The sequence below is a fragment of the Salvelinus fontinalis genome, chromosome 20 (genome assembly GCF_029448725.1).
Source record: "Salvelinus fontinalis isolate EN_2023a chromosome 20, ASM2944872v1, whole genome shotgun sequence".
In the NCBI taxonomy this organism is placed as follows: domain Eukaryota; kingdom Metazoa; phylum Chordata; class Actinopteri; order Salmoniformes; family Salmonidae; genus Salvelinus; species Salvelinus fontinalis.
Window position 1 is genome coordinate 38,486,619 of NC_074684.1, and position 25,739 is coordinate 38,512,357.

The following is a 25,739-nucleotide window of genomic DNA, read 5'->3' on the forward strand; positions in this document are numbered from 1 at the left end:
GTAGCAGTTGGGTGGTGTGACAGGTTCAGTTGGAGCTTGTGTCTGTCTGCCCTTTGAAGAAGAAGCATTGCGGCTGAAATGAATAGATTTTATGATGGAGATTGGCCTTAATGCTCAAGTAGCCTGACGTGTGATATATGGCCAATATACCACTGCTAAACGGAGTGCCTGGACACAGGCCTTAGCCGTGGTATATTGGACATATACCACAAACCCCCCTTGAAGTGCCTTTTTGATATTATAAACCTGATTACCAACGTAATTAGAGCAGTAAAAATACATGTTTTGTCCTAAGGTCTGAAATGCTATGGCTGTCCAGCCAATCAGCATTCAGGGCTGGAACCATGCAGGTTATAATGAAGCTTTTAGAATGCATAATGGCTATTATAGCTTAGTTTTATGATAGCCTACACACATGCAAGCACATCATTTGTGTATTTCATGATAAAGGCCCATTTTTTGGGGGGGTGAAATAATATTTCATGATGTAGGCTAATGTTCAGAAGTCCATAACATCAGTAGGCTATAATATCCTTGGAAATTGTCGCTCTTTTCATGTACACGACCTACTGTAATGATAGCTTTGCCTATCGTGACTGTGGCTCAGATGCACATGGTGTAGTCAGATTGATGTACATGAGTTACTGTAATGACAGCTTTGCCTATCGTGACTGTGGCTCAGATGCACATGGTGTAGTCAGATTGATGTACATCCACGGTCCACTGGATGAATAACGTTTGAAACACTATAGATAACCCCTGGATATATATCTATTGGTGTGTTACAGCCATCTGCCTGGTGGGATGCAGTGAAGGAAACGGAAACTGCTCCAGACCTGGAGAGTGTGTGTAAGTAATATAGAAATTATACAATGTGCGTGCGTGCGTGCGTGCGTGCGTGCGTGTGTGGAGATAGTATTTAGTGCTACTATTTCTCTAAACTGGTCCAATATTTATTTTCCATGTGATGTGAACTGTTCAGCAGAAAGCAATCTATTTTTCAAAGCTCAAGATCAAGCAGCCAACTCTTTTTCTCTCTCTCTCTCTCTCTCTCTCTCTCTCTCTCTCTCTCTCTCTCTCTCTCTCTCTCTCTCTATTCTCTCTCTCTCTTTCTTTCTCTCTTCCTCTTCTCTCACTTTCTCCTCTCTCTCTCTCTTTCTCCCCTCTCTCTCTCTCTCTTTCTCCTCTCTCTCTCTCTCTCTCTCTCTCTCTCTCTCTTCCTCTCTTCTCTCTCTCTCTCTCTTTCTTTCTCTCTTTCTATCTCTCTCTCTCTCTTCTCTCTCTCCTCTCTCGCTCTCTTTCTCCTCTCTTTCTCTCTTCTCTCTAAAGACTTAAGTATGCAGCTCACACAAAGTCTAGAGTAGAATAATCGACTCCATATGAATATGGAGAGGGATTTGTATAGAGGGGTTTCTGCAGAAAGGGAACATGCATAAAATTGGTCCTTGTAGTCATAAAACTATAGTCAAGTGTTCTGCACTCTGTCTTAGAGGGATACTGTAGATTATTGGTTGTTACAACATGGTTGGTTGCAGTGCACTGTTGTACAGTTATGTTTAATCAACCAATTAACAAATAAACCTATCAACGTAATTAACCAATCAGTCAGTCAATAAATAATGTATAGATAAATGTATGCTATTGATGGAGAAACATTTACCTGAATTGCAGAGTTTTTAATGGTACATTACCTCTCCTGTGTCTCCAGGTGCAGAGAAGGTTGGCAGGGTCCGTTCTGTGATGAGTGTAAGAAGTACCCAGCTTGTAAGCATGGCACCTGCCAACAGCCTTGGCAGTGTAACTGTAAGGAAGGCTGGGGAGGGCTCTTCTGTGACCAAGGCAAGAACACATCTTCATCATCACCATCGTAGTTGCACAGAGAAATCTGACTGAAACATATCAGAAAATGTGCAATAAATTATGTTTTTGAGTCAAATACTGACCCTAAAAGAATCCCCCAAAAAATAGAGACGACGTTGACATGAATCTGTACGTCAACATTATCTATCAGCTGTTATTATGTTCGTCCACTATCACTGGTGAGCTCATCAGGATTTTCCTATACACTTATTTTCTATGAGAAGAAAAGATGTTAGTGGACTAATCTATTTGACTTAGTAGTTTACCTTACAATACAGGAAGTTATTTTGACCTTACATACAGGAAGTTATGTTGACCTTACAGTACAGGAAGTTATGTTGACCTTACATACAGGAAGTTATGTTGACCTTATGTTGACCTTACAGTACAGGAAGTTATGTTGACCTTACATACAGGACGTTATGTTGACCTTACATACATGAAGTTATGTTGACCTTACATACAGGAAGTTATGTTGACCTTACATACAGGACGTTATGTTGACCCTACATACAGGACGTTATGTTGACCTTCTGTTGACCTTACAGTACAGGAAGTTATGTTGACCTTACATACAGGACGTTATGTTGACCTTACATACATGAAGTTATGTTGACCTTACATACAGGAAGTTATGTTGACCCTACATACAGGATGTTATGTTGACCTTATGTTGACCTTACAGTACAGAAAGTTATGTTGATCTTACATACAGGACGTTATGTTGACCTTATGTTGACCTTACAGTACAGGAAGTTATGTTGACCTTACATACAGGATGTTATGTTGACCTTACATACAGGACGTTATGTTGACCTTACATACAGGACGTTATGTTGACCTTACATACAGGACGTTATGTTGACCTTACATACAGGACGTTATGTTGATCTTACATACAGGACGTTATGTTGACCTTATGTTGACCTTACAGTACAGGAAGTTATGTTAACCTTACATACAGGACGTTATGGTGACCTTACATACAGGACGTTATGTTGACCTTACATACAGGACGTTATGTTGACCTTACATACAGGATGTTATGTTGACCTTATATTGACCTTACATACAGGAAGTTATGTTGACCTTACATACAGGATGTTATGTTGACCTTATATTGACCTTACATACAGGAAGTTATGTTGACCTTACATACAGGATGTTATGTTGACCTTACATACAGGACGTTATGTTGATCTTACATACAGGACGTTATGTTGACCTTATGTTGACCTTACATACATGAAGTTATGTTGACCTTACATACAGGAAGTTATGTTGACCTTACATACAGGATGTTATGTTGACCTTACATACAGGAAGTTATGTTGACCTTACATACAGGAAGTTATTTTGACCTTACATACAGGAAGTTATTTTGACCTTACCTACGGGAAGTTATTTTGACCTTACATACAGGACATTATGTTGACCTTACATACAGGAAGTTATGTTGACCTTACATACAGGACGTTATGTTGACCTTACATACAGGACGTTATGTTGACCTTACATACAGGAAGTTATTTTGACCTTACATACAGGAAGTTATTTTGATCTTACATACAGGAAGTTATGTTGACCTTACATACAGGACGTTATGTTGACCTTACATACAGGAAGTTATTTTGACCTTACATACAGGAAGTTATTTTGACCTTACATACAGGACATTATGTTGACCCTACATACACATTTTTGGGGGGGAAATTATATTGTTTTATAATAAAACAATTGCTCAGAGAAAGTGATTTTGTTTAACAAGTAATACTTGTTTCTCAAAAGTTAGAGGTCAAAATTGTTGAGACCCCTAAAGTAAAATAAAGCAGTCAGAAGTTAAGTATTTAGTCCTCTATTCCCAGCATGCAATGACTTCATCAAGCTTGTGACTCTACAAGCTTGTTGGATGCATTTGCAGTTTGTTTTGGTTGTGTTTCAGATTATCTTGTGCCCAATAGAAATGATTGGTAAATAATATATTGTGTCATTTTTGAGTCACTTTTATTGTAAATAACAACATCATATTTTTGGAAACACTTCTACATTCATGTGGATGCTACCATGATTGCGGATAATCCTGAATGAATTGTGAATAATGATGAGAACGTTACAGAGGGTCAAAGATCATACCCCCAAGACATGCTAACCTCTCACCATTACAATAACAGGGGAGGTTAGCATTTTATATCATACCACCAAGACATGTCTTGGGGGTATTATATAAAATGCTAACCTCCCCTGTTATTGTAATGGTGAGAGGTTAGCATGTCTTGGTGGTATGATATAAAATGCTAACCTCTCTTATTATTGGTAATGGTGAAGAGGTTAGCATGTCTTGGTGGTATGATATAAAATGCTAACCTCCCCTGTTATTGTAATGGTGAGAGGTTAGCATGTCTTGCGGATATGTAAAATAATATAATTGCCCCCCCCCAAAAAAAAAAAAAATTGGTGCATACAATATAACTCAACATTTGAATTATTTATTTTTATACAGTCATTATTGCTCTTCTTTATCAAGTGTGTCAAATGATTTAACCCCACGATACATGTACAGTATTTGACCTTATATTTGACCTTTATTTGACCTTTGACCTCTCTGCTCCCTCCCCTCTCAGACCTGAACTTCTGCACGCACCACCGGCCGTGTGTGAACGGGGCGACCTGTATGAACACGGGTCAAGGCAGCTATACTTGTACCTGTCCCCCTGGGTTCACTGGGGTCAACTGTGAGCTGGAGCTGCAGGAGTGTGACAGCGACCCCTGCAGGAACGGAGGACTGTGCACGGTAAGCAGTGGTTAGATAGATATGTTAGAAGGGACAGCACCGTGGAGGAAGGGACATCACCGTGAAGGAAGGGGACAGCACCATGAAGGAAGGGGACAGCACTGTGGAGGAAGGGACAGCACTGTGGAGGAAGGGGACAGCACCGTGAAGGAAGGGGACAGCACTGTGGAGGAAGGTGGCAGCAACGTGAAGGAAAGGGACAGCACCGTGGAGGAAGGTGGCAGCACCGTGGAGGAAAGGGACAGCACCGTGGAGGAAGGTGGCAGCAACGTGAAGGAAGGGGACACCACTGTGGAGGAAGGGGACAGCACCGTGGAGGAAGGGACAGCACCGTGGAGGAAGGGGACAGCACCGTGAAGGAAGGGGACAGCACCATGAAGGAAGGGGACACCACTGTGGAGGAAGAGGACAGCACCGTGGAGGAAGGGGACAGCACCGTGGAGGAAGGTGGCAGCAACGTGAAGGAAGGGGACACCACTGTGGAGGAAGGGGACAGCACTGTGGAGGAAGGTGGCAGCAACGTGAAGGAAAGGGACAGCACCGTGGAGGAAGGTGGCAGCACCGTGGAGGAAAGGGACAGCACCGTGGAGGAAGGTGGCAGCAACGTGAAGGAAGGGGACACCACTGTGGAGGAAGGGGACAGCACTGTGGAGGAAGGGACAGCACCGTGGAGGAAGGTGGCAGCAACGTGAAGGAAGGGGACACCACTGTGGAGGAAAGGGACAGCACCGTGGAGGAAGGGACAGCACCGTGGAGGAAGGGGACAGCACCGTGAAGGAAGGGGACAGCACCATGAAGGAAGGGGACACCACTGTGGAGGAAGGGGACAGCACCGTGGAGGAAGGTGGCAGCAACGTGAAGGAAGGGGACACCACTGTGGAGGAAGGGGACAGCACCGTGGAGGAAGGGGACAGCACCGTGGAGGAAGGGGACAGCACTGTGGAGGAAGGGGACAGCACCGTGGAGGAAGGGGACAGCACCATGAAGGAAGGGGACACCACTGTGGAGGAAGGGGACAGCACCGTGGAGGAAGGGGACAGCACCGTGGAGGAAGGGGACAGCACTGTGGAGGAAGGGGACAGCACCGTGGAGGAAGGGGACAGCACTGTGGAGGAAGGGACAGCACCCTGGAGGAAGGGGACAGCACTGTGGAGGAAGGGGACAGCACTGTGGAGGAAGGGGACAGCACTGTGGAGGAAGGGGACAGCACTGTGGAGGAAGGGACAGCACCGTGGAGGAAGGGGACAGCACTGTGGAGGAAGGGGACAGCACTGTGGAGGAAGGGGACAGCACTGTGGAGGAAGGGACAGAACCGTGGAGGAAGGGACAGCACTGTGGAGGAAGGGACAGCACTGTGGAGGAAGGGACAGCACTGTGGAGGAAGGGACAGCACCGTGGAGGAAGGGACAGCACTGTGGAGGAAGGGACAGCACCGTGGAGGAAGGGACAGCACTGTGGAGGAAAGGGACAGCACCGTGAAGGAAGGGACAGCACTTGTAGGAACGGAGGACTCTGCACAGTGAATTAGTAAGCACTAGATGACCGCGTTAGATGGGACAATGCCTGCAGGAACGCCCGTTAAGGAGTATGTGCTAGATGGCCCCCTGCAAGTCACTAGATGCCCAGGCTAGAAGCGACAAAAAGTGGCAATTTTGTCAGGACTGATGAGCAGATGGGTACACTATAAATACAAAAGTATGTGGACACCCCTTCAAATGACTGGATTCAGCTATTTCATTCGAACACACCGCCATGCAATCTCCATAGACAAACATTGTCACTAGAATGGCCTTACTGAAGATCTCAGTGACTTTCAATGTGGTACCGTCACAGCATACAATGACATTCTAGACAATTCTGTGCTTCCAACTTTGTGGCAACAGTTTGAGGAAGGCCCTTTCCCTGTTTCAGCATGACAATGCCCCCCGCGCACTAAGCGAGACCCATACAGAAATGGTTTGTTGAGATCGGTGTGGATGAATTTGACTGGTCTGCACAGAGCCCTGACCTCAACCCCATAAAACACCTTTGGGAGGAATTGAAATGCCGACTGTGAGCCAGGCCTAATCACCCAACATCAGTGCCCGACCTCACTAATGCTCTTGTGGCTGAATGGAAGCAAGTCTCCACAGGAATGTTCCAACATCTAGTGGAAAGCCTTCCCAGAAGAGTGGAGGCTGTTATAGCAGCAATGCTCCAACATCTAGTGGAAAGCCTTCCCAGAAGAGTGGAGGCTGTTATAGCAGCAAAGCAGGGACCAACCTCATATTAATGCTCAATAATTTGGTATGAGATGTTTAGACAAGCAGGTGTCCACATACATTTGGTCATGTTATGTACTTAAAGGTACTGGGTTAGAACTGCGCTGCCTGTAACCAAGGTGGCCCACTAAATACTCAGCCTAAAAGGGACAATAGCAGAGTTATTGTCAGAACTGATGTGAGAGGAAGGAAGAATTGCATTTTTTAGAAACGACTGTAATCCAAACTGTCTTGACCTTTTAGATCTGAACTCTCTCCCTTTATAGAACCTGGATGTTGGTTACAGGTGTTCGTGTCCGCAGGGCTTCGAGGGTTCTCACTGTGAACACAGCCTGCTGACCTGTGCTGACTCCCCCTGCTTCCACAGCGGACAGTGCCATCGGAAGGACAACGGGCATAGCTACATCTGCGAGTGTCCTCCCGGATACACAGGACTCAACTGTGAGAAGAGAGTGGACAAGTGCACATCTCTTCCCTGTGCCAACGGTATGCTACGGCCTCTCTCCACTCTTCTTTCCGCTATACCCCCCTCTTCTCTCTCCCCCCTCCTCCCCTTCTTCCCTTCCCCTGAATTCCTCAGGCAGGTTGGGAGTGTGTGATGGAACTACTATCTCTCTCTCCCCCCTCTTCTCTCTCCCCCCTCCTCCCCTTCTTCCCTTCCCCTGAATTCCTCAGGCAGGTTGGGAGTGTGTGATGGAACTACTATCTCTCTCTCCCCCCTCTTCTCTCTCCCCCCTCCTCCCCTTCTCTTCCCCTGAATTCCTCAGGCAGGTTGGGAGTGTGTGATGGAACTACTATCTCTCTCTCCCCCCTCTTCTCTCTCCCCCCCTCCTCCCCTTCTTCCCTTCTCCTGAATTCCTCAGGCAGGTTGGAAGTGTGTGATGGAACTACTATCTCTCTCCCCCTCTTCTCTCTCCCCCCTCCTCCCCTTCTCTTCCCCTGAATTCCTCAGGCAGGTTGGGAGTGTGTGATGGAACTACTATCTCTCTCTCCCCCCTCTTCTCTCTCCCCCCCTCCTCCCCTTCTTCCCTTCTCCTGAATTCCTCAGGCAGGTTGGAAGTGTGTGATGGAACTACTATCACTCTCTCCCCCCTCTTCTCTCTCCCCCCCTCCTCCCCTCCTCCCCTTCTCCTGAATTCCTCAGGCAGGTTGGAAGTGTGTGATGGAACTACTACTATCTCCCCCCCCCCCTCAGCCCCTTCTTCCCTCCTCCCCTTCTTCCCTTCTCCTGAATTCCCCTTGGGCCGGCAGTCTGGATTGCTATGGAACAACAGGAATCTGTGGGAACTGTGTGTCTATTGTGCTGGATGGTAAACATGTGATGGCTTCCAGTCGGCTTCAAGGAATGTCACCCAATACTGTTCGTTCAGTCAAGCCTGTACTAGTTTGAACAGAGGATGAAGGAAGATACTGTTGATGGACAAATAATGTGATACATATCAAATCCACATGGACTTGGTTCAGGGTGACCTTTTAGAGACGTTGGTTGTTGTGGTGCATGGATTTAGTGATGAAGGGAAAGGCCAGAATAATTCAGACTTGAGACTTCGCATCTGATGGTTACCGAGACCTCAAGATGTGTAGTGAGAAGTAAGGGAAAAGATGAATATCTAGTCAGATGTCCAACTGAATGTTTTCAACTGACATGGGGCTTGCCCTAATCACCATCCACGTCTTCGGAGGCTGAACACTGGGTTAACTGCTTTGCTTAGGGGCAGAATGACAGATTTTTACCTTGTCCGCACGGGGATTCGATCCGGCAACCTTCCGGTTACTGGCCTAATGCTCTAACCACAGTGATATAGTGTGACATAGTGTGACATAGTATGACGTAGTGACGTAGTGGGAAGTAGTGACGTAGTGGCGTAGTGGTGTAGTGTGTAGTGTGTAGTGACGTAGTGGTGTAGTGTGTAGTGACGTAGTGGTGTAGTGTGTAGTGATGTAGTGGTGTAGTGTGTAGTGACGTAGTGGTGTAGTGACGTAGTGGTGTAGTGTGTAGTGACGTAGTGGTGTAGTGTGTAGTGACGTAGTGGTGTAGTGTGTAGTGACGTAGTGGTGTAGTGTGTAGTGATGTAGTCGGAAGTAGTGATGTAGTGACGTAGTGGGAAGTAGTGATGTAGTGACGTAGTGGTGTAGTGGTGTAGTGACGTAGTGGTGTAGTGTGTAGTGTGTAGTGACGTAGTGGTGTAGTGTGTAGTGGTGTAGTGGTGTAGTGTGTAGTGACGTAGTCGGAAGTAGTGATGTAGTGACGTAGTGGTGTAGTGTGTAGTGACTTAGTGGTGTAGTGTGTAGTGACGTAGTGGGAAGTAGTGATGTAGTGACGTAGTGGGAAGTAGTGATGTAGTGACGTAGTGGTGTAGTGTGTAGTGACGTAGTGGTGTAGTGTGTAGTGACTTAGTGGTGTAGTGTGTAGTGACGTAGTCGGAAGTAGTGATGTAGTGACGTAGTGGGAAGTAGTGATGTAGTGACGTAGTGGTGTAGTGTGTAGTGACTTAGTGGTGTAGTGTGTAGTGACGTAGTGGGAAGTAGTGATGTAGTGACGTAGTGGGAAGTAGTGATGTAGTGACGTAGTGGTGTAGTGTGTAGTGAAGTAGTGTGAAGTAGTGACGTAGTGGTGTAGTGTGTAGTGACGTAGTGGTGTAGTGTGTAGTGACGTAGTGGTGTAGTGTGTAGTGACGTAGTGGTGTAGTGTGTAGTGGTGTAGTGGTGTAGTGTGTAGTGTGTAGTGACGTAGTGGTGTAGTGTGTAGTGACGTAGTGGTGTAGTGTGTAGTGACGTAGTGGTGTAGTGTGTAGTGATGTAGTGGTGTAGTGTGTAGTGGTGTAGTGGTGTAGTGATGTAGTCGGAAGTAGTGATGTAGTGACGTAGTGGTGTAGTGTGTAGTGACGTAGTGGGAAGTAGTGATGTAGTGACGTAGTGGTGTAGTGATGTAGTGACGTAGTGGGAAGTAGTGATGTAGTGACGTAGTGGTGTAGTGTGTAGTGATGTAGTGGTGTAGTGTGTAGTGGTGTAGTGGTGTAGTGATGTAGTCGGAAGTAGTGATGTAGTGACGTAGTGGTGTAGTGTGTAGTGACGTAGTGGTGTAGTGTGTAGTGACTTAGTGGTGTAGTGTGTAGTGACGTAGTGGGAAGTAGTGATGTAGTGACGTAGTGAGAAGTAGTGATGTAGTGACGTAGTGGTGTAGTGGTGTAGTGACGTAGTGGGAAGTAGTGATGTAGTGACGTAGTGGGAAGTAGTGATGTAGTGGTGTAGTGTGTAGTGAAGTAGTGTGAAGTAGTGACGTAGTGGGAAGTAGTGATTGTTTCTGGACAGGACGTAGTGTGTAGTGATGTAGTGACGTAGTGGGAAGTAGTGAAGTAGTGATGTAGTGGTGTAGTGTGTAGTGAAGTAGTGGTGTAGTGTGTAGTGTGTAGTGATGTAGTGACGTAGTGGGAAGTAGTGATGTAGTGACGTAGTGGTGTAGTGTGTAGTGATGTAGTGGTGTAGTGTGTAGTGATGTAGTGACGTAGTGGGAAGTAGTGATGTAGTGGTGTAGTGTGTAGTGAAGTAGTGTGAAGTAGTGACGTAGTGGGAAGTAGTGATTGTTTCTGGACAGGACGTAGTGTGTAGTGATGTAGTGACGTAGTGGGAAGTAGTGAAGTAGTGATGTAGTGGTGTAGTGTGTAGTGAAGTAGTGGTGTAGTGTGTAGTGTGTAGTGATGTAGTGACGTAGTGGGAAGTAGTGATGTAGTGACGTAGTGGTGTAGTGTGTAGTGATGTAGTGGTGTAGTGTGTAGTGATGTAGTGACGTAGTGGGAAGTAGTGATGTAGTGACGTAGTGGTGTAGTGTGTAGTGACGTAGTGGTGTAGTGTGTAGTGACGTAGTGGTGTAGTGTGTAGTGACGTAGTGGTGTAGTGTGTAGTGAAGTAGTGTGAAGTAGTGACGTAGTGGTGTAGTGTGTAGTGACGTAGTGGTGTAGTGTGTAGTGAAGTAGTGTGAAGTAGTGACGTAGTGGTGTAGTGTGTAGTGACGTAGTGGTGTAGTATGTAGTGAAGTAGTGTGAAGTAGTGAAGTAGTGTGAAGTAGTGACGTAGTGGGAAGTAGTGACGTAGTGGGAAGTAGTGACGTAGTGGGAAGTAGTGACGTAGTGGGAAGTAGTGACGTAGTGGGAAGTAGTGATGTAGTGTGTAGTGAAGTAGTGTGAAGTAGTGACGTAGTGGGAAGTAGTGATGTAGTGTGTAGTGACGTAGTGGGAAGTAGTGACGTAGTGGGAAGTAGTGATGTAGTGTGTAGTGACGTAGTGTGAAGTAGTGACGTAGTGACTTAGTGGTGTAGTGTGTAGTGACTTAGTGGTGTAGTGTGTAGTGACGTAGTCGGAAGTAGTGATGTAGTGACGTAGTGGGAAGTAGTGATGTAGTGTGTAGTGACGTAGTGTGAAGTAGTGATGTAGTGACTTAGTGGTGTAGTGTGTAGTGATTTAGTGGTGTAGTGTGTAGTGACGTAGTCGGAAGTAGTGATGTAGTGACGTAGTGGGAAGTAGTGATGTAGTGACGTAGTGGTGTAGTGGTGTAGTGACGTAGTGGGAAGTAGTGATGTAGTGACGTAGTGGGAAGTAGTGATGTAGTGTGTAGTGACGTAGTGGGAAGTAGTGAAGTAGTGATGTAGTGACTTAGTGGTGTAGTGTGTAGTGACGTAGTGGTGTAGTGTGTAGTGACGTAGTGGTGTAGTGTGTAGTGACTTAGTGGTGTAGTGATGTAGTGACGTAGTGGGAAGTAGTGATGTAGTGTGTAGTGACGTAGTGGTGTAGTGTGTAGTGACTTAGTGGTGTAGTGATGTAGTGACGTAGTGGGAAGTAGTGATGTAGTGTGTAGTGACGTAGTGGTGTAGTGTGTAGTGACGTAGTGGTGTAGTGTGTAGTGACTTAGTGGTGTAGTGATGTAGTGACGTAGTGGGAAGTAGTGATGTAGTGTGTAGTGACGTAGTGTGAAGTAGTGACGTAGTGGGAAGTAGTGATGTAGTGTGTAGTGACGTAGTGTGAAGTAGTGACGTAGTGTGAAGTAGTGACGTAGTGGGAAGTAGTGACGTAGTGGGAAGTAGTGACGTAGTGGGAAGTAGTGATGTAGTGTGTAGTGACGTAGTGTGAAGTAGTGACGTAGTGGTGCAGTGTGTAGTGACGTAGTGGTGTAGTGTGTAGTGAAGTAGTGTGAAGTAGTGACGTAGTGGGAAGTAGTGATGTAGTGTGTAGTGACGTAGTGTGAAGTAGTGACGTAGTGGGAAGTAGTGACGTAGTGGGAAGTAGTGATGTAGTGTGAAGTAGTGACGTAGTGGGAAGTAGTGACGTAGTGTGAAGTAGTGATGTAGTGTGAAGTAGTGACGTAGTGGGAAGTAGTGACGTAGTGGGAAGTAGTGATGTAGTGTGAAGTAGTGACGTAGTGGGAAGTAGTGACGTAGTGTGAAGTAGTGACGTAGTGGGAAGTAGTGATGTAGTGTGTAGTGACGTAGTGGGAAGTAGTGACGTAGTGGGAAGTAGTGACGTAGTGTGAAGTAGTGACGTAGTGGGAAGTAGTGATGTAGTGTGTAGTGACGTAGTGGGAAGTAGTGACGTAGTGGGAAGTAGTGACGTAGTGTGAAGTAGTGATGTAGTGGGAAGTAGTGACGTAGTGGGAAGTAGTGACGTAGTGTGAAGTAGTGATGTAGTGGGAAGTAGTGACGTAGTGTGAAGTAGTGATGTAGTGGGAAGTAGTGATGTAGTGACGTAGTGTGAAGTAGTGACGTAGTGGGAAGTAGTGACGTAGTGGGAAGTAGTGACGTAGTGGGAAGTAGTGATGTAGTGTGTAGTGACGTAGTGTGAAGTAGTGACGTAGTGGTGTAGTGTGTAGTGACGTAGTGGTGTAGTGTGTAGTGAAGTAGTGTGAAGTAGTGACGTAGTGGGAAGTAGTGATGTAGTGTGTAGTGACGTAGTGTGAAGTAGTGACGTAGTGGGAAGTAGTGACGTAGTGGGAAGTAGTGATGTAGTGTGAAGTAGTGACGTAGTGGGAAGTAGTGACGTAGTGTGAAGTAGTGATGTAGTGTGAAGTAGTGACGTAGTGGGAAGTAGTGACGTAGTGGGAAGTAGTGATGTAGTGTGAAGTAGTGACGTAGTGGGAAGTAGTGACGTAGTGTGAAGTAGTGACGTAGTGGGAAGTAGTGATGTAGTGTGTAGTGACGTAGTGGGAAGTAGTGACGTAGTGGGAAGTAGTGACGTAGTGTGAAGTAGTGATGTAGTGGGAAGTAGTGATGTAGTGACGTAGTGTGAAGTAGTGACGTAGTGGTGTAGTGGTGTAGTGATGTAGTGTGTAGTGACGTAGTGTGAAGTAGTGACGTAGTGGGAAGTAGTGATGTAGTGTGTAGTGACGTAGTGGGAAGTAGTGACGTAGTGGGAAGTAGTGACGTAGTGTGAAGTAGTGATGTAGTGGGAAGTAGTGACGTAGTGGGAAGTAGTGACGTAGTGTGAAGTAGTGATGTAGTGGGAAGTAGTGATGTAGTGACGTAGTGTGAAGTAGTGACGTAGTGGTGTAGTGGTGTAGTGATGTAGTGTGTAGTGACGTAGTGTGAAGTAGTGATGTAGTGGGAAGTAGTGACGTAGTGGGAAGTAGTGATGTAGTGTGAAGTAGTGACGTAGTGGGAAGTAGTGACGTAGTGTGAAGTAGTGATGTAGTGTGAAGTAGTGACGTAGTGGGAAGTAGTGACGTAGTGGGAAGTAGTGATGTAGTGTGAAGTAGTGACGTAGTGTGAAGTAGTGACGTAGTGGTGTAGTGGTGTAGTGATGTAGTGTGTAGTGACGTAGTGGGAAGTAGTGACGTAGTGGGAAGTAGTGACGTAGTGGGAAGTAGTGACGTAGTGGGAAGTAGTGATTGTTTCTGGACAGGGCCTATTGTGTATGTCTGCATGTGTGTTCTCTCCTCCAAGACCCTGACCCCTGAACCCCTTGTGTCTCTCTCCAGGCGGTCTGTGTTTGATCCACGGCGGCGTGCGTCTGTGTAGCTGTCGCTCCGGTTTCACCGGCCAGCGCTGTGAGATCAACATCAACGAGTGTGCCGGTAACCCCTGCACCAACGGAGGGACCTGCCTGGACCGCATCAACGACTACACCTGTGCCTGCCCCCCGGGGTACGCCGGACGAAACTGCGACCGCAGCCTGGACGAGTGCTCCAGCCACCCCTGTCTTAACGGAGGGCTCTGCACAGGGGGAGGAGGGTCGGGGAAACCCCCTGCCACCTGTATCTGTCCCGCTGGCTTCACCGGATCACGCTGCCAGTTCTTTGCTGTGACTCTGCCGGTGGGTGGGGAGAGGATCAATGGGGAGGGCCAAGATGGCTTCCAGTGGGCGGCAGTTTCCTTGGCTGTAGGGCTGGTTGCATTACTGGTGCTGCTATGCATGGTTGGCCTGGCTCTACGGCACATCCACAGGCAGACCGGCAGGGACAGGGGAGATGGGGAGACCATGAACAACCTATCAGATGTACAGAGGGATAACCTAATCCCCGCCTCCCAGCTGAAGAACACCAATCAGAAGGTTGGACTGGAAGTGGACTGCGAATCAGAGAAGTCAAACTTCATCCATAAGAACTATCAATTGGACTCGTATAGTAACGCAAAGTCAAAGGAGTTGAAGGATGATACGTCGCAAGAGGATAAAAGCAAAAGTCATGTGATCTACGACAAGTGTTTAGAAGAGAAAATACCGCTGAGTAGAATGTACAGGTAAGAAAAGCATTTTTTTTTTTGTCTAAATTAAGCTTTTCGATGAGTTTTATCTTGATTCTGTAATGTTAGACCACATCTGCAAACATGAAGAACTAGCCAACTGCTTCTGCAATGACACATTGAGACATAGGCTACTAACAGCTCTATACTTACAGCTCTATAGTCTAGGAAACTGTTTCAGTACAGCTCTATACTTACAGCTCTATAATACAGCTCTATACTCTAGGAAACTGTTTCAGTACAGCTCTATACTTACAGCTCTATACTTACAGCTTATACTTACAGCTCTATACTCTAGGAAACTGTTTCAGTACAGCTCTATACTTACAGCTCTATACTTACAGCTCTATACTCTAGGAAACTGTTTCAGTACAGCTCTATACTTACAGCTCTATACTCTAGGAAACTGTTTCAGGACAGCTCTATACTTACAGCTCTATACTTACAGCTCTATACTCTAGGAAACTGTTTCAGCACAGCTCTATACTTACAGCTCTAGGAAACTGTTTCTGTACAGCTCTATACTTACAGCTCTATACTCTAGGAAACTGTTTCAGTACAGCTCTATACTTACAGCTCTATACTTACAGCTCTAGGAAACTGTTTCAGTACAGCTCTATACTTACAGCTCTATACTCTAGGAAACTGTTTCAGTACAGCTCTATACTTACAGCTCTATACTCTAGGAAACTGTTTCAGTACAGCTCTATACGTACAGCTCTATACTTACAGCTCTATACTCTAGGAAACTGTTTCAGTACAGCTCTATACTTACAGCTCTAGGAAACTGTTTCAGTACAGCTCTATACTTACAGCTCTATACTCTAGGAAACTGTTTCAGTACAGCTCTATACTTACAGCTCTATACTTACAGCTCTATACTTACAGCTCTAGGAAACTGTTTCAGTACACCTCTTGAAAACAGCTCTATACTTACAGCTCTATACTTACAGCCGCAATTCAATATGTGTGTGAAAGGTCAAGGCCATTCTATGGGCTCTACATCTTTTCTGATACCCCCATCCACCCACCCAGCCAAAGGATCAACAGTCAAGTCCGACGACTTAAACCATAACCCCCAATCCCCCACCTCCAAGCTTCTAGCTTGCGAATGATCTTTTAATCTCATTAACTCCAAAGACTTTTACTAAAAACAGACCACAACAGACAGACTCCTTAGAAACACAATACTGGTCTTAATTTGCACACAGTTAATATGTTTGACTGTTGCTGAGCCATACTCCCCTCCCCCTGTCTCTCTGTGTGTAGAAGGGGGATTGTACAGAAGTGGTATGAAATTGGGGGGGAGAGAAAAAAAGACTGATTATTTTTTCCAAACTTTCAGCTTTTTTTACGTCTTACAGGATATGTCAGGTAGCCATTTCTACTCCTCACACACTGTCACTACGGAAACGGTGAAAAAGTCTCAGTAAAAGTAGAACCATAAACAATAGTAATCATTTTGATTAACCTTGTATGACAGTTAAAACATTGTTTTATGTTATTTGTATACCAAATTAACAAATGAGTAAAAAACGTTGTTTTAAAACTGATTCTAAAAAATCTTTTAAATTGAATTGAGAGTAATATTATCTCTTGTCTTCTGTAAAATGTTCATTGTTGATCGTATGAATCTGAAACTTGTTGATTGATTGAATTATGCATCGTATTAATGATGTTGTTTCGATGTTCACATTTTTCAAATTCTTTACCTACTTTTATTTTGTGCAAAATAACAGGCGTTTCGGTGACAACTGGAAACCATACAGATACATAGAGAACTCTATATGGATATAACACATTTTACTATAGATGTTGAGTTCATGGGGCTGCCACCATTTTAAAGTAGCCAACTTGTTGGAAGTGGTCAGCCAATGATCAGAGAGTATTGTCTTCTTCAAATTGGATTGCCTATGGCTTGTAAACCAAAGAATAAGGTCATATCCCAGAGCCAAGATTTATACCAGGATTTTGGTCCCAAGATCCAACCCAGTGAGTTGACACCATGACAAGTTAAAGACCGAATGTATGTGGTGTCCAGAACAACACCACTGATCCAGAGTCCAGAGGCCGTTGCTTCAATTGTAAGAAAGTAAAGTAGAGTAAGCTTGAGTACAGTAGAGTAGGGTAGAGTAGAGTAGGGTAGAGTAGAGTAGGGTACAGTAGAGTAGGGTACAGTAGAGTAGGGTATAGTAGAGTAGGGTAGAGTAGAGTAGGGTAGAGTAGAGTAGGGTACAGTAGAGTAGGGTTCAGTAGAGTAGGGTACAGTAGAGTAGGGTACAGTAGGGTATAGTAGAGTAGGGTAGAGTAGGGTACAGTAGAATAGGGTACAGTAGAGTAGGGTAGAGTAGGGTACAGTAGAGTAGGGTACAGTAGAGTAGGGTACAGTAGAGTAGGGTGGAGTAGGGTAGAGTAGAGTAGGGTACAGTAGAGTAGGGTACAGTAGGGTAGTGTACAGTATAGTAGGGTACGGTACAGTAGGGTACAGTAGGGTACAGTATAGTAGGGTACGGTACAGTAGAGTACAGTAGGGTACAGTAGGGTACAGTATAGTAGGGTACGGTACAGTAGGGTACAGTAGGGTACAGTATAGTAGGGTACGGTACAGTAGAGTACAGTAGGGTACAGTATAGTAGGGTACGGTACAGTAGGGTACAGTATAGTAGGGTACAGTATAGTAGGGTACAGTAGGGTACAGTATAGTAGGGTACAGTATAGTACAGTATAGTACAGTATAGTAGGGTACAGTACAGTAGGGTACAGTACAGTAGGGTACAGTATAGTAGGGTACAGTACAGTACAGTACAGTAGGGTACAGTACAGTAGGGTACAGTACAGTAGGGTACAGTACAGTAGGGTACAGGAGAGTACAGTATAGTAGAGTACAGGAGAGTACAGTATAGTACAGTATAGTAGGGTACAGTACAGTACAGTAGAGTACAGTATAGTAGGGTACAGTAGAGTAGGGTACAGTATAGTAGGGTACGGTACAGTAGGGTACAGTAGGGTACAGTATAGTAGGGTACAGTATAGTAGGGTACAGTAGGGTACAGTATAGTAGGGTACAGTATAGTACAGTAGAGTACAGTATAGTAGGGTACAGTACAGTACAGTAGGGTACAGTATAGTAGGGTACAGTACAGTACAGTATAGTAGGGTACAGTATAGTAGGGTACAGTATAGTAGGGTACAGTAGGGGACAGTATAGTAGGGTACAGTACAGTAGGGTACAGTAGGGTACAGTATAGTACAGTATAGTAGGGTTCAGTATAGTACAGCATAGTACAGTATAGTAGGGTACAGTATAGTAGGGTACAGTACAGTACAGTATAGCACAGTATAGTAGGGTACAGTATAGTACAGTATAGTACAGTATAGTAGGGTACAGTATAGTACAGTATAGTAGGGTTCAGTATAGTACAGTATAGTAGGGTACAGTATAGTACAGTATAGTAGGGTGCAGTATAGTAGGGTACAGTACAGTTCAGTATAGTACAGTATAGTAGGGTACAGTACAGTAGGGTACAGTACAGTAGGGTACAGTATAGTAGGGTACAGTACAGTACAGTAGAGTACAGTATAGTAGGGTACAGTACAGTACAGTATAGTACAGTATAGTAGGGTACAGTACAGTACAGTATAGTACAGTATAGTAGGGTACAGTACAGTATAGTACAGTATAGTAGGGTTCAGTATAGTACAGTACAGTAGGGTACAGTAGGGTACAGTATAGTAGGGTACAGTATAGTAGGGTACGGTACAGTAGGGTACAGTAGGGTACAGTATAGTAGGGTACAGTATAGTAGGGTACAGTAGGGTACAGTATAGTAGGGTACAGTATAGTACAGTAGAGTACAGTATAGTAGGGTACAGTACAGTACAGTAGGGTACAGTATAGTAGGGTACAGTACAGTACAGTATAGTAGGGTACAGTATAGTAGGGTACAGTATAGTAGGGTACAGTAGGGGACAGTATAGTAGGGTACAGTACAGTAGGGTACAGTAGGGTACAGTATAGTACAGTATAGTAGGGTTCAGTATAGTACAGCATAGTACAGTATAGTAGGGTACAGTATAGTAGGGTACAGTACAGTACAGTATAGCACAGTATAGTAGGGTACAGTATAGTACAGTATAGTACAGTATAGTAGGGTACAGTATAGTACAGTATAGTAGGGTTCAGTATAGTACAGTATAGTAGGGTACAGTATAGTACAGTATAGTAGGGTGCAGTATAGTAGGGTACAGTACAGTTCAGTATAGTACAGTATAGTAGGGTACAGTACAGTAGGGTACAGTACAGTAGGGTACAGTATAGTAGGGTACAGTACAGTACAGTAGAGTACAGTATAGTAGGGTACAGTACAGTACAGTATAGTACAGTATAGTAGGGTACAGTACAGTACAGTATAGTACAGTATAGTAGGGTACAGTACAGTATAGTACAGTATAGTAGGGTTCAGTATAGTACAGTACAGTAGGGTACAGTAGGGTACAGTATAGTAGGGTACAGTACAGTACAGTAGAGTACAGTATAGTAGGGTACAGTAGAGTGCAGTATAGTAGGGTTCAGTATAGTAGGGTTCAGTATAGTACAGTATAGTAGGGTTCAGTAGGGTACAGTATAGTAGGGTACAGTAGAGGACAGTAGAGTACAGTATAGTAGAGTACAGTATAGTAGTGTTCAGTATAGTAGGGTTCAGTAGGGTACAGTACAGTAGGGTACAGTAGGGTACAGTATAGTAGGGTACAGTACAGTACAGTAGAGTACAGTATAGTAGGGTACAGTATAGTACAGTATAGTAGGGTTCAGTATAGTACAGTACAGTAGGGTACAGTAGGGTACAGTATAGTAGGGTACAGTACAGTACAGTATAGTACAGTATAGTAGGGTACAGTATAGTACAGTACAGTACAGTATAGTAGGGTTCAGTATAGTACAGTACAGTATAGTAGGGTACAGTAGGGTAGGGTTCAGTAGAGTACAGTATAGTACAGTACAGTATAGTAGGGTACAGTAGAGTAGGGTTCAGTAGAGTACAGTATAGTAGGGTTCAGTAGAGTACAGTATAGTAGGGTTCAGTAGAGTACAGTATAGTAGGGTACAGTAGAGTACAGTATAGTAGGGTTCAGTAGAGTACAGTAGAGTACAGTAGAGTACAGTAGAGCTCAGTAGAGTACAGTATAGTAGGGTTCAGTAGAGTACAGTATAGTAGGGTTCAGTAGAGTACAGTATAGTAGGGTACAGTAGAGTACAGTAGAGTAGGGTACAGTACAGTATAGTAGGGTTCAGTATAGTACAGTAGAGTACAGTACAGTATAGTACAGTATAGTAGGGTTCAGTAGAGTACAGTAGAGTACAGTACAGTAGAGTACAGTACAGTACAGTACAGTAGAGTACAGTATAGTAGGGTACAGTAGAGTACAGTACAGTAGAGTAGGGTACAGTACAGTATAGTAGGGTTCAGTAGAGTACAGTAGAGTACAGTACAGTAGAGTACAGTATAGTACAGTTCAGTAGAGTACAGTACAGTACAGTAGAGCTCAGTAGAGTACAGTATAGTAGGGTTCAGTACAGTACAGTAGAGTACAGTATAGTAGGGTTCAGTACAGTACCGTAGAGTACAGTATAGTAGGGTTCAGTACAGTACAGTAGAGTACAGTATAGTACAGTTCAGTAGAGTACAGTACAGTAGAGCTCAGTAGAGTACAGTAGAGTACAGTAGAGCTCAGTAGAGTACAGTATAGTAGGGTTCAGTACAGTAGAGTACAGTATAGTAGGGTTCAGTATAGTACAGTACAGTAGAGCTCAGTAGAGTACAGTATAGTAGGGTACAGTAGGGTACAGTACAGTATAGTAGGGTTCAGTATAGTACAGTATAGTAGGGTACAGTAGAGTACAGTACAGTAGAGTACAGTATAGTAGAGTACAGTACAGTATAGTAGGGTTCAGTAGAGTACAGTATAGTAGGGTACAGTATAGTAGGGTTCAGTATAGTACAGTATAGTAGGGTACAGTATAGTAGGGTTCAGTATAGTACAGTATAGTAGGGTACAGTATAGTAGGGTTCAGTATAGTACAGTATAGTAGGGTACAGTATAGTAGGGTTCAGTATAGTACAGTATAGTAGGGTACAGTATAGTAGGGTTCAGTATAGTACAGTATAGTAGGGTACAGTATAGTAGGGTTCAGTATAGTACAGTATAGTAGGGTACAGTATAGTAGGGTTCAGTATAGTACAGTATAGTAGGGCACAGTAGAGTAGGGTTCAGTATAGTACAGTATAGTAGGGTACAGTATAGTAGGGTTCAGTATAGTACAGTATAGTAGGGTACAGTATAGTAGGGTTCAGTATAGTACAGTATAGTAGGGTACAGTATAGTAGGGTTCAGTATAGTACAGTATAGTAGGGTACAGTATAGTAGGGTTCAGTATAGTAGGGTTCAGTATAGTACAGTATAGTAGGGTACAGTATAGTAGGGTACAGTATAGTAGGGTACAGTATAGTAGGGTTCAGTATAGTACAGTATAGTAGGGTACAGTATAGTAGGGTACAGTATAGTAGGGTACAGTATAGTAGGGTTCAGTATAGTAGGGTTCAGTATAGTAGGGTTCAGTATAGTACAGTATAGTAGGGTACAGTAGAGTAGGGTTCAGTATAGTACAGTATAGTAGGGTACAGTATAGTAGGGTTCAGTATAGTACAGTGTAGTAGGGTTCAGTATAGTAGGGTACAGTATAGTAGGGTACAGTATAGTAGGGTTCAGTATAGTACAGTATAGTAGGGTACAGTATAGTAGGGTTCAGTATAGTAGGGTTCAGTATAGTACAGTATAGTAGGGTACAGTATAGTAGGGTTCAGTATAGTAGGGTTCAGTATAGTACAGTATAGTAGGGTACAGTATAGTAGGGTTCAGTATAGTACAGTATAGTAGGGTACAGTATAGTAGGGTTCAGTATAGTACAGTGTAGTAGGGTACAGTATAGTAGGGTACAGTATAGTAGGGTTCAGTATAGTAGGGTTCAGTATAGTACAGTATAGTAGGGTACAGTATAGTAGGGTACAGTATAGTAGGGTACAGTATAGTAGGGTTCAGTATAGTACAGTATAGTAGGGTACAGTATAGTAGGGTTCAGTATAGTAGGGTTCAGTATAGTACAGTATAGTAGGGTACAGTATAGTAGGGTTCAGTATAGTAGGGTTCAGTATAGTACAGTATAGTAGGGTACAGTATAGTAGGGTTCAGTATAGTACAGTATAGTAGGGTACAGTAGAGTAGGGTTCAGTATAGTACAGTATAGTAGGGTTCAGTATAGTAGGGTTCAGTATAGTACAGTATAGTACAGTACAGTATAGTAGGGTACAGTACAGTATAGTAGGGTACAGTAGAGTAGAGTACAGTAGAGTGCAGTAGAGTAGAGTACAGTAGAGTGCAGTAGAGTAGAGTACAGTAGAGTACATTATAGTAGGGTTCAGTACAGTACAGTATAGTAGGGTACAGTACAGTATAGTAGGGTACAGTAGAGTAGAGTACAGTAGAGTGCAGTAGAGTAGAGTACAGTAGAGTACAGTATAGTAGGGTTCAGTATAGTACAGGACAGTATAGTAGGGTTCAGAATAGTACAGTATAGTAGGGTACAGTACAGTAGAGTAGGGTACAGTACAGTATAGTAGGGTACAGTACAGTATAGTAGGGTACAGTACAGTATAGTAGGGTACAGTAGAGTAGAGTACAGTACAGTATAGTAGGGTTCAGTATAGTACAGTATAGTAGAGTACAGTACAGTACAGTACAGTACAGTATAGTAGGGTTCAGTACAGTACAGTAGAGTACAGTACAGTAGAGTACAGTATTGTAGAGTACAGTACAGTAGAGTAGGGTTCAGTATAGTACAGTATAGTAGGGTACAGTATAGTAGGGTTCAGTATAGTACAGCACAGTACAGTATAGTAGGGTACAGTAGAGTACAGTACAGTAGAGTACAGTAGGGTTCAGTATAGTACAGTACAGTATAGTAGGGTTCAGTATAGTACAGTACAGTATAGTAGGGTTCAGTCTAGTACAGTACAGTAGAGTACAGTACAGTAGAGTACAGTACAGTAGAGTACAGTACAGTAGAGTACAGTACAGTAGAGTACAGTACAGTAGGGTACAGTATAGTAGAGTACAGTACAGTAGAGTACAGTACAGTAGGGTACAGTATAGTAGAGTACAGTACAGTAGAGTACAGTACAGTAGAGTACAGTACAGTAGAGTACAGTACAGTAGAGTACAGTATAGTAGAGTACAGTACAGTACAGTATAGTACAGTATAGTAGGGTACAGTACAGTAGAGTACAGTAGAGTACAGTATAGTACAGTATAGTAGGGTACAGTACAGTAGAGTACAGTAGAGTACAGTATAGTAGGATTCAGTAGATTACAGTATAGTAGGATTCAGTATAGTACAGTATAGTAGGGTACAGTAGAGTAAGGTACAGTATAGTAGGATTCAGGAGAGTACAGTAAGGTCGACAGCCACCTGAGTGTAAACAATGACTTTATAATATATTATTGTAACAATATGTTTGTTCTTGTCTTGGATTGAATTAGAAAATTTCACAATGTAAATAATTGTCCTAAATTTATGAGATTTTTTAGTTATTTTGGGGTGGGGACAGCCATTTTACACCACTTCTGTAGAATCAGCCATTGCTATGTTTTCCCTCTCCATACCTCTGTCTCCCTGTACATTAGTTTCCACCCCCATCAGTAGGCCACCCGATGCCTAGTCTGACCATATGCTTCTACTTTTAAAGGTTGACTGTCTGAATGTGTGTGTTGATTTGTGGTGTTCACAGTGAAAAGTCGGAGTGTAGGATATCAACGATATGTTCCCCTCGAGACTCTCAGATCTACCAGTCCGTCTTTGTTATAGGAGAGGAACGGAGGGCGTGCGTCATAGCAACAGAGGTAAGGATAAATACATACCCCCCCCCCAAAAAAAATATATACTTTTTCATCCGTACTTATTTTGCGGTTTCCCTCTACAGCGTTTCACATCACACTTATTGGCAAGTACATTTATTCTTGGTGATGTTCTGTTTTTTTTATAGATAGACATTGTAGAAGTACTACTTATGATCTTCTACTGAAACATAAGCCAGGGAAATATCCTGTAAGCCTATATGGCGTAATCATGTGTGCCAAGTCAATATGGTGAAATAATCTGATATGGAAATGATCTCACTAAAACTATAAAAGTGTATCAAATCACCGTTCTTCAAACTGACAAGTTGATGGTCTGGAAAGGGGATATAGTGTACCTGGAACAAGCCCCGTTCATCCCACAGAGTTGGATCCCCTGGACTGCTCTCTCTGCACATGCTTTCGGGATACGTGTAAAGCTTTAGCGTCACGTCGTCTCGTGCTTGAACACAAGCCTATGCATATGGTTTTGATACGTTTAAAGCTGTACTTTGTCTCACAAGCCCTATGTTTTAACATAGAAGCGCTTGAGTGTAATTGAAAGCAGGATGAGCCAAGCAGAAAACATATAGCATAGCCGTAAGAATAGATAACAGAACTGTGCAGTTTCCCTGTTCATAGATAAAAAGGGTAATGTTCCCTCACTGTTTCCTCAGTTCCCACAGCTTGCCTCTAAGTCTCTTTCCTCTCTTCCTCCCCAGGTATAAGCTGCGAGGGGTATGAAGAAGCGAGGGAGCGATAGAGGAGGAACACAATCGAGGCAGAATTTTATTTTTCTGGATTGTTTACAAAAATCTGAGAAGAGACTGTTTATGATGTCACTGCTGATGTCACTGCTGATGTCACTGCTGCTCTGGAACACTTGATGAATGGAGAGAGAGACGATAAGAGACAGAGATGGACGAATCTCTCCTCTTCTCTGTAAACGAACCAATGAACACTAGCCTGAGAACTTTATTGAACTTTTAACATCGACGAGTGTTTTGTAGACAAAAACGTGTACAGTAGCAGTCATTAACCTATTGTGTTCTGGGAACGGTTAAAACAAATGGTTAAATCAACTGTTAAATGGTTAAAAAGACTGACTGAACTGCACAGAGTGTGGAGGGAACTGGTAGAATGTCAGCAACAAAACAACAAACTTGAACTGAACTCATCTGTCCTTGGCAGCAATGGAGGAGAGAGTAGGTGAAACGGGACAAATGGCCGGAGCTCGTAGTTGACCCCTGCCCGACCTAATCATGGGGACTTCGAAAGCCAACTAATCAAAATGGAGGTGCCTGAGATTCAACTGATCTTTAACCCCTAGCCAGTATAATTCACCAGCTATGCAAGACCCAAGGTCCAGGGTGGAGCCAACTCGCTGAAATCGACCGACCAACCGCAACCAACTGACTGACTAGTCGTTTGAAAACCACAGACTAAACACAACAAAACACTGACAATGATGAATGTCTGACTGAACAAAACAAACTTACGTCTCAACTGTCAATCACTCCAAACAAAACGCCTGGTCGGACTTTTACAGACTTTTTCATTCCATTCAAACGGTGAAAAGATGCAGCCCGAAATTACTAGAAGCCGAAACAAGAGTTTCAATGCTAAAACTAAACACTTGGTTATTCACGGAGCACTTAAACACCAAAAAGAAAAACAGGTGGGAAATACAATGTTTTCCATCAACAGGAATTTAAAGGAGGAGTATACATCCCAAATGGCACCCTATTCCCTACATAGTGCACTATATAGGGAATAGGGCTCTGGTCTATAGTAGTGCACTATATAGGGAATAGGGCTCTGGTCTATAGTAGTGCACTATATAGGGAATAGGGCTCTGGTCTATAGTAGTGCACTACTATATAGGGAATAGGGCTCTGGTCTATAGTAGTGCACTATATAGGGAATAGGGTGTAATTTGGGAGCGAAACATGAAGGCGAATAGAAGGACACTGTCACTGCCGGCCTATCATTGTGAAATCACAGAACCAATGTCATTTTTTACATTTTTTTGTTTATGATTATTTCCAGAGTTTAATTTAAATATTGATTGACACAAATGCTCTTTATATGTTTTCTAATATTATTTTGTATATAATGGATATTTATAAGGACAACACTTCTGAAGAATAAA

General features: G+C 43.7%; 1 protein-coding gene across 1 annotated transcript; it reads left to right on the plus strand.

Moving 5' to 3' along the window:
- Nucleotides 1–742: 742 nt before the first annotated feature.
- LOC129817809 (delta-like protein 4) lies at nt 743–25,739 on the plus strand (the record flags this gene model as incomplete). Its single annotated transcript, XM_055873380.1, has 7 exons — nt 743–849; nt 1,709–1,839; nt 4,482–4,651; nt 7,179–7,398; nt 13,876–14,635; nt 23,482–23,593; nt 24,310–25,739. Coding segments are annotated over 7 exons (1,506 nt in total), but the record flags the coding sequence as incomplete, so codon positions are not given.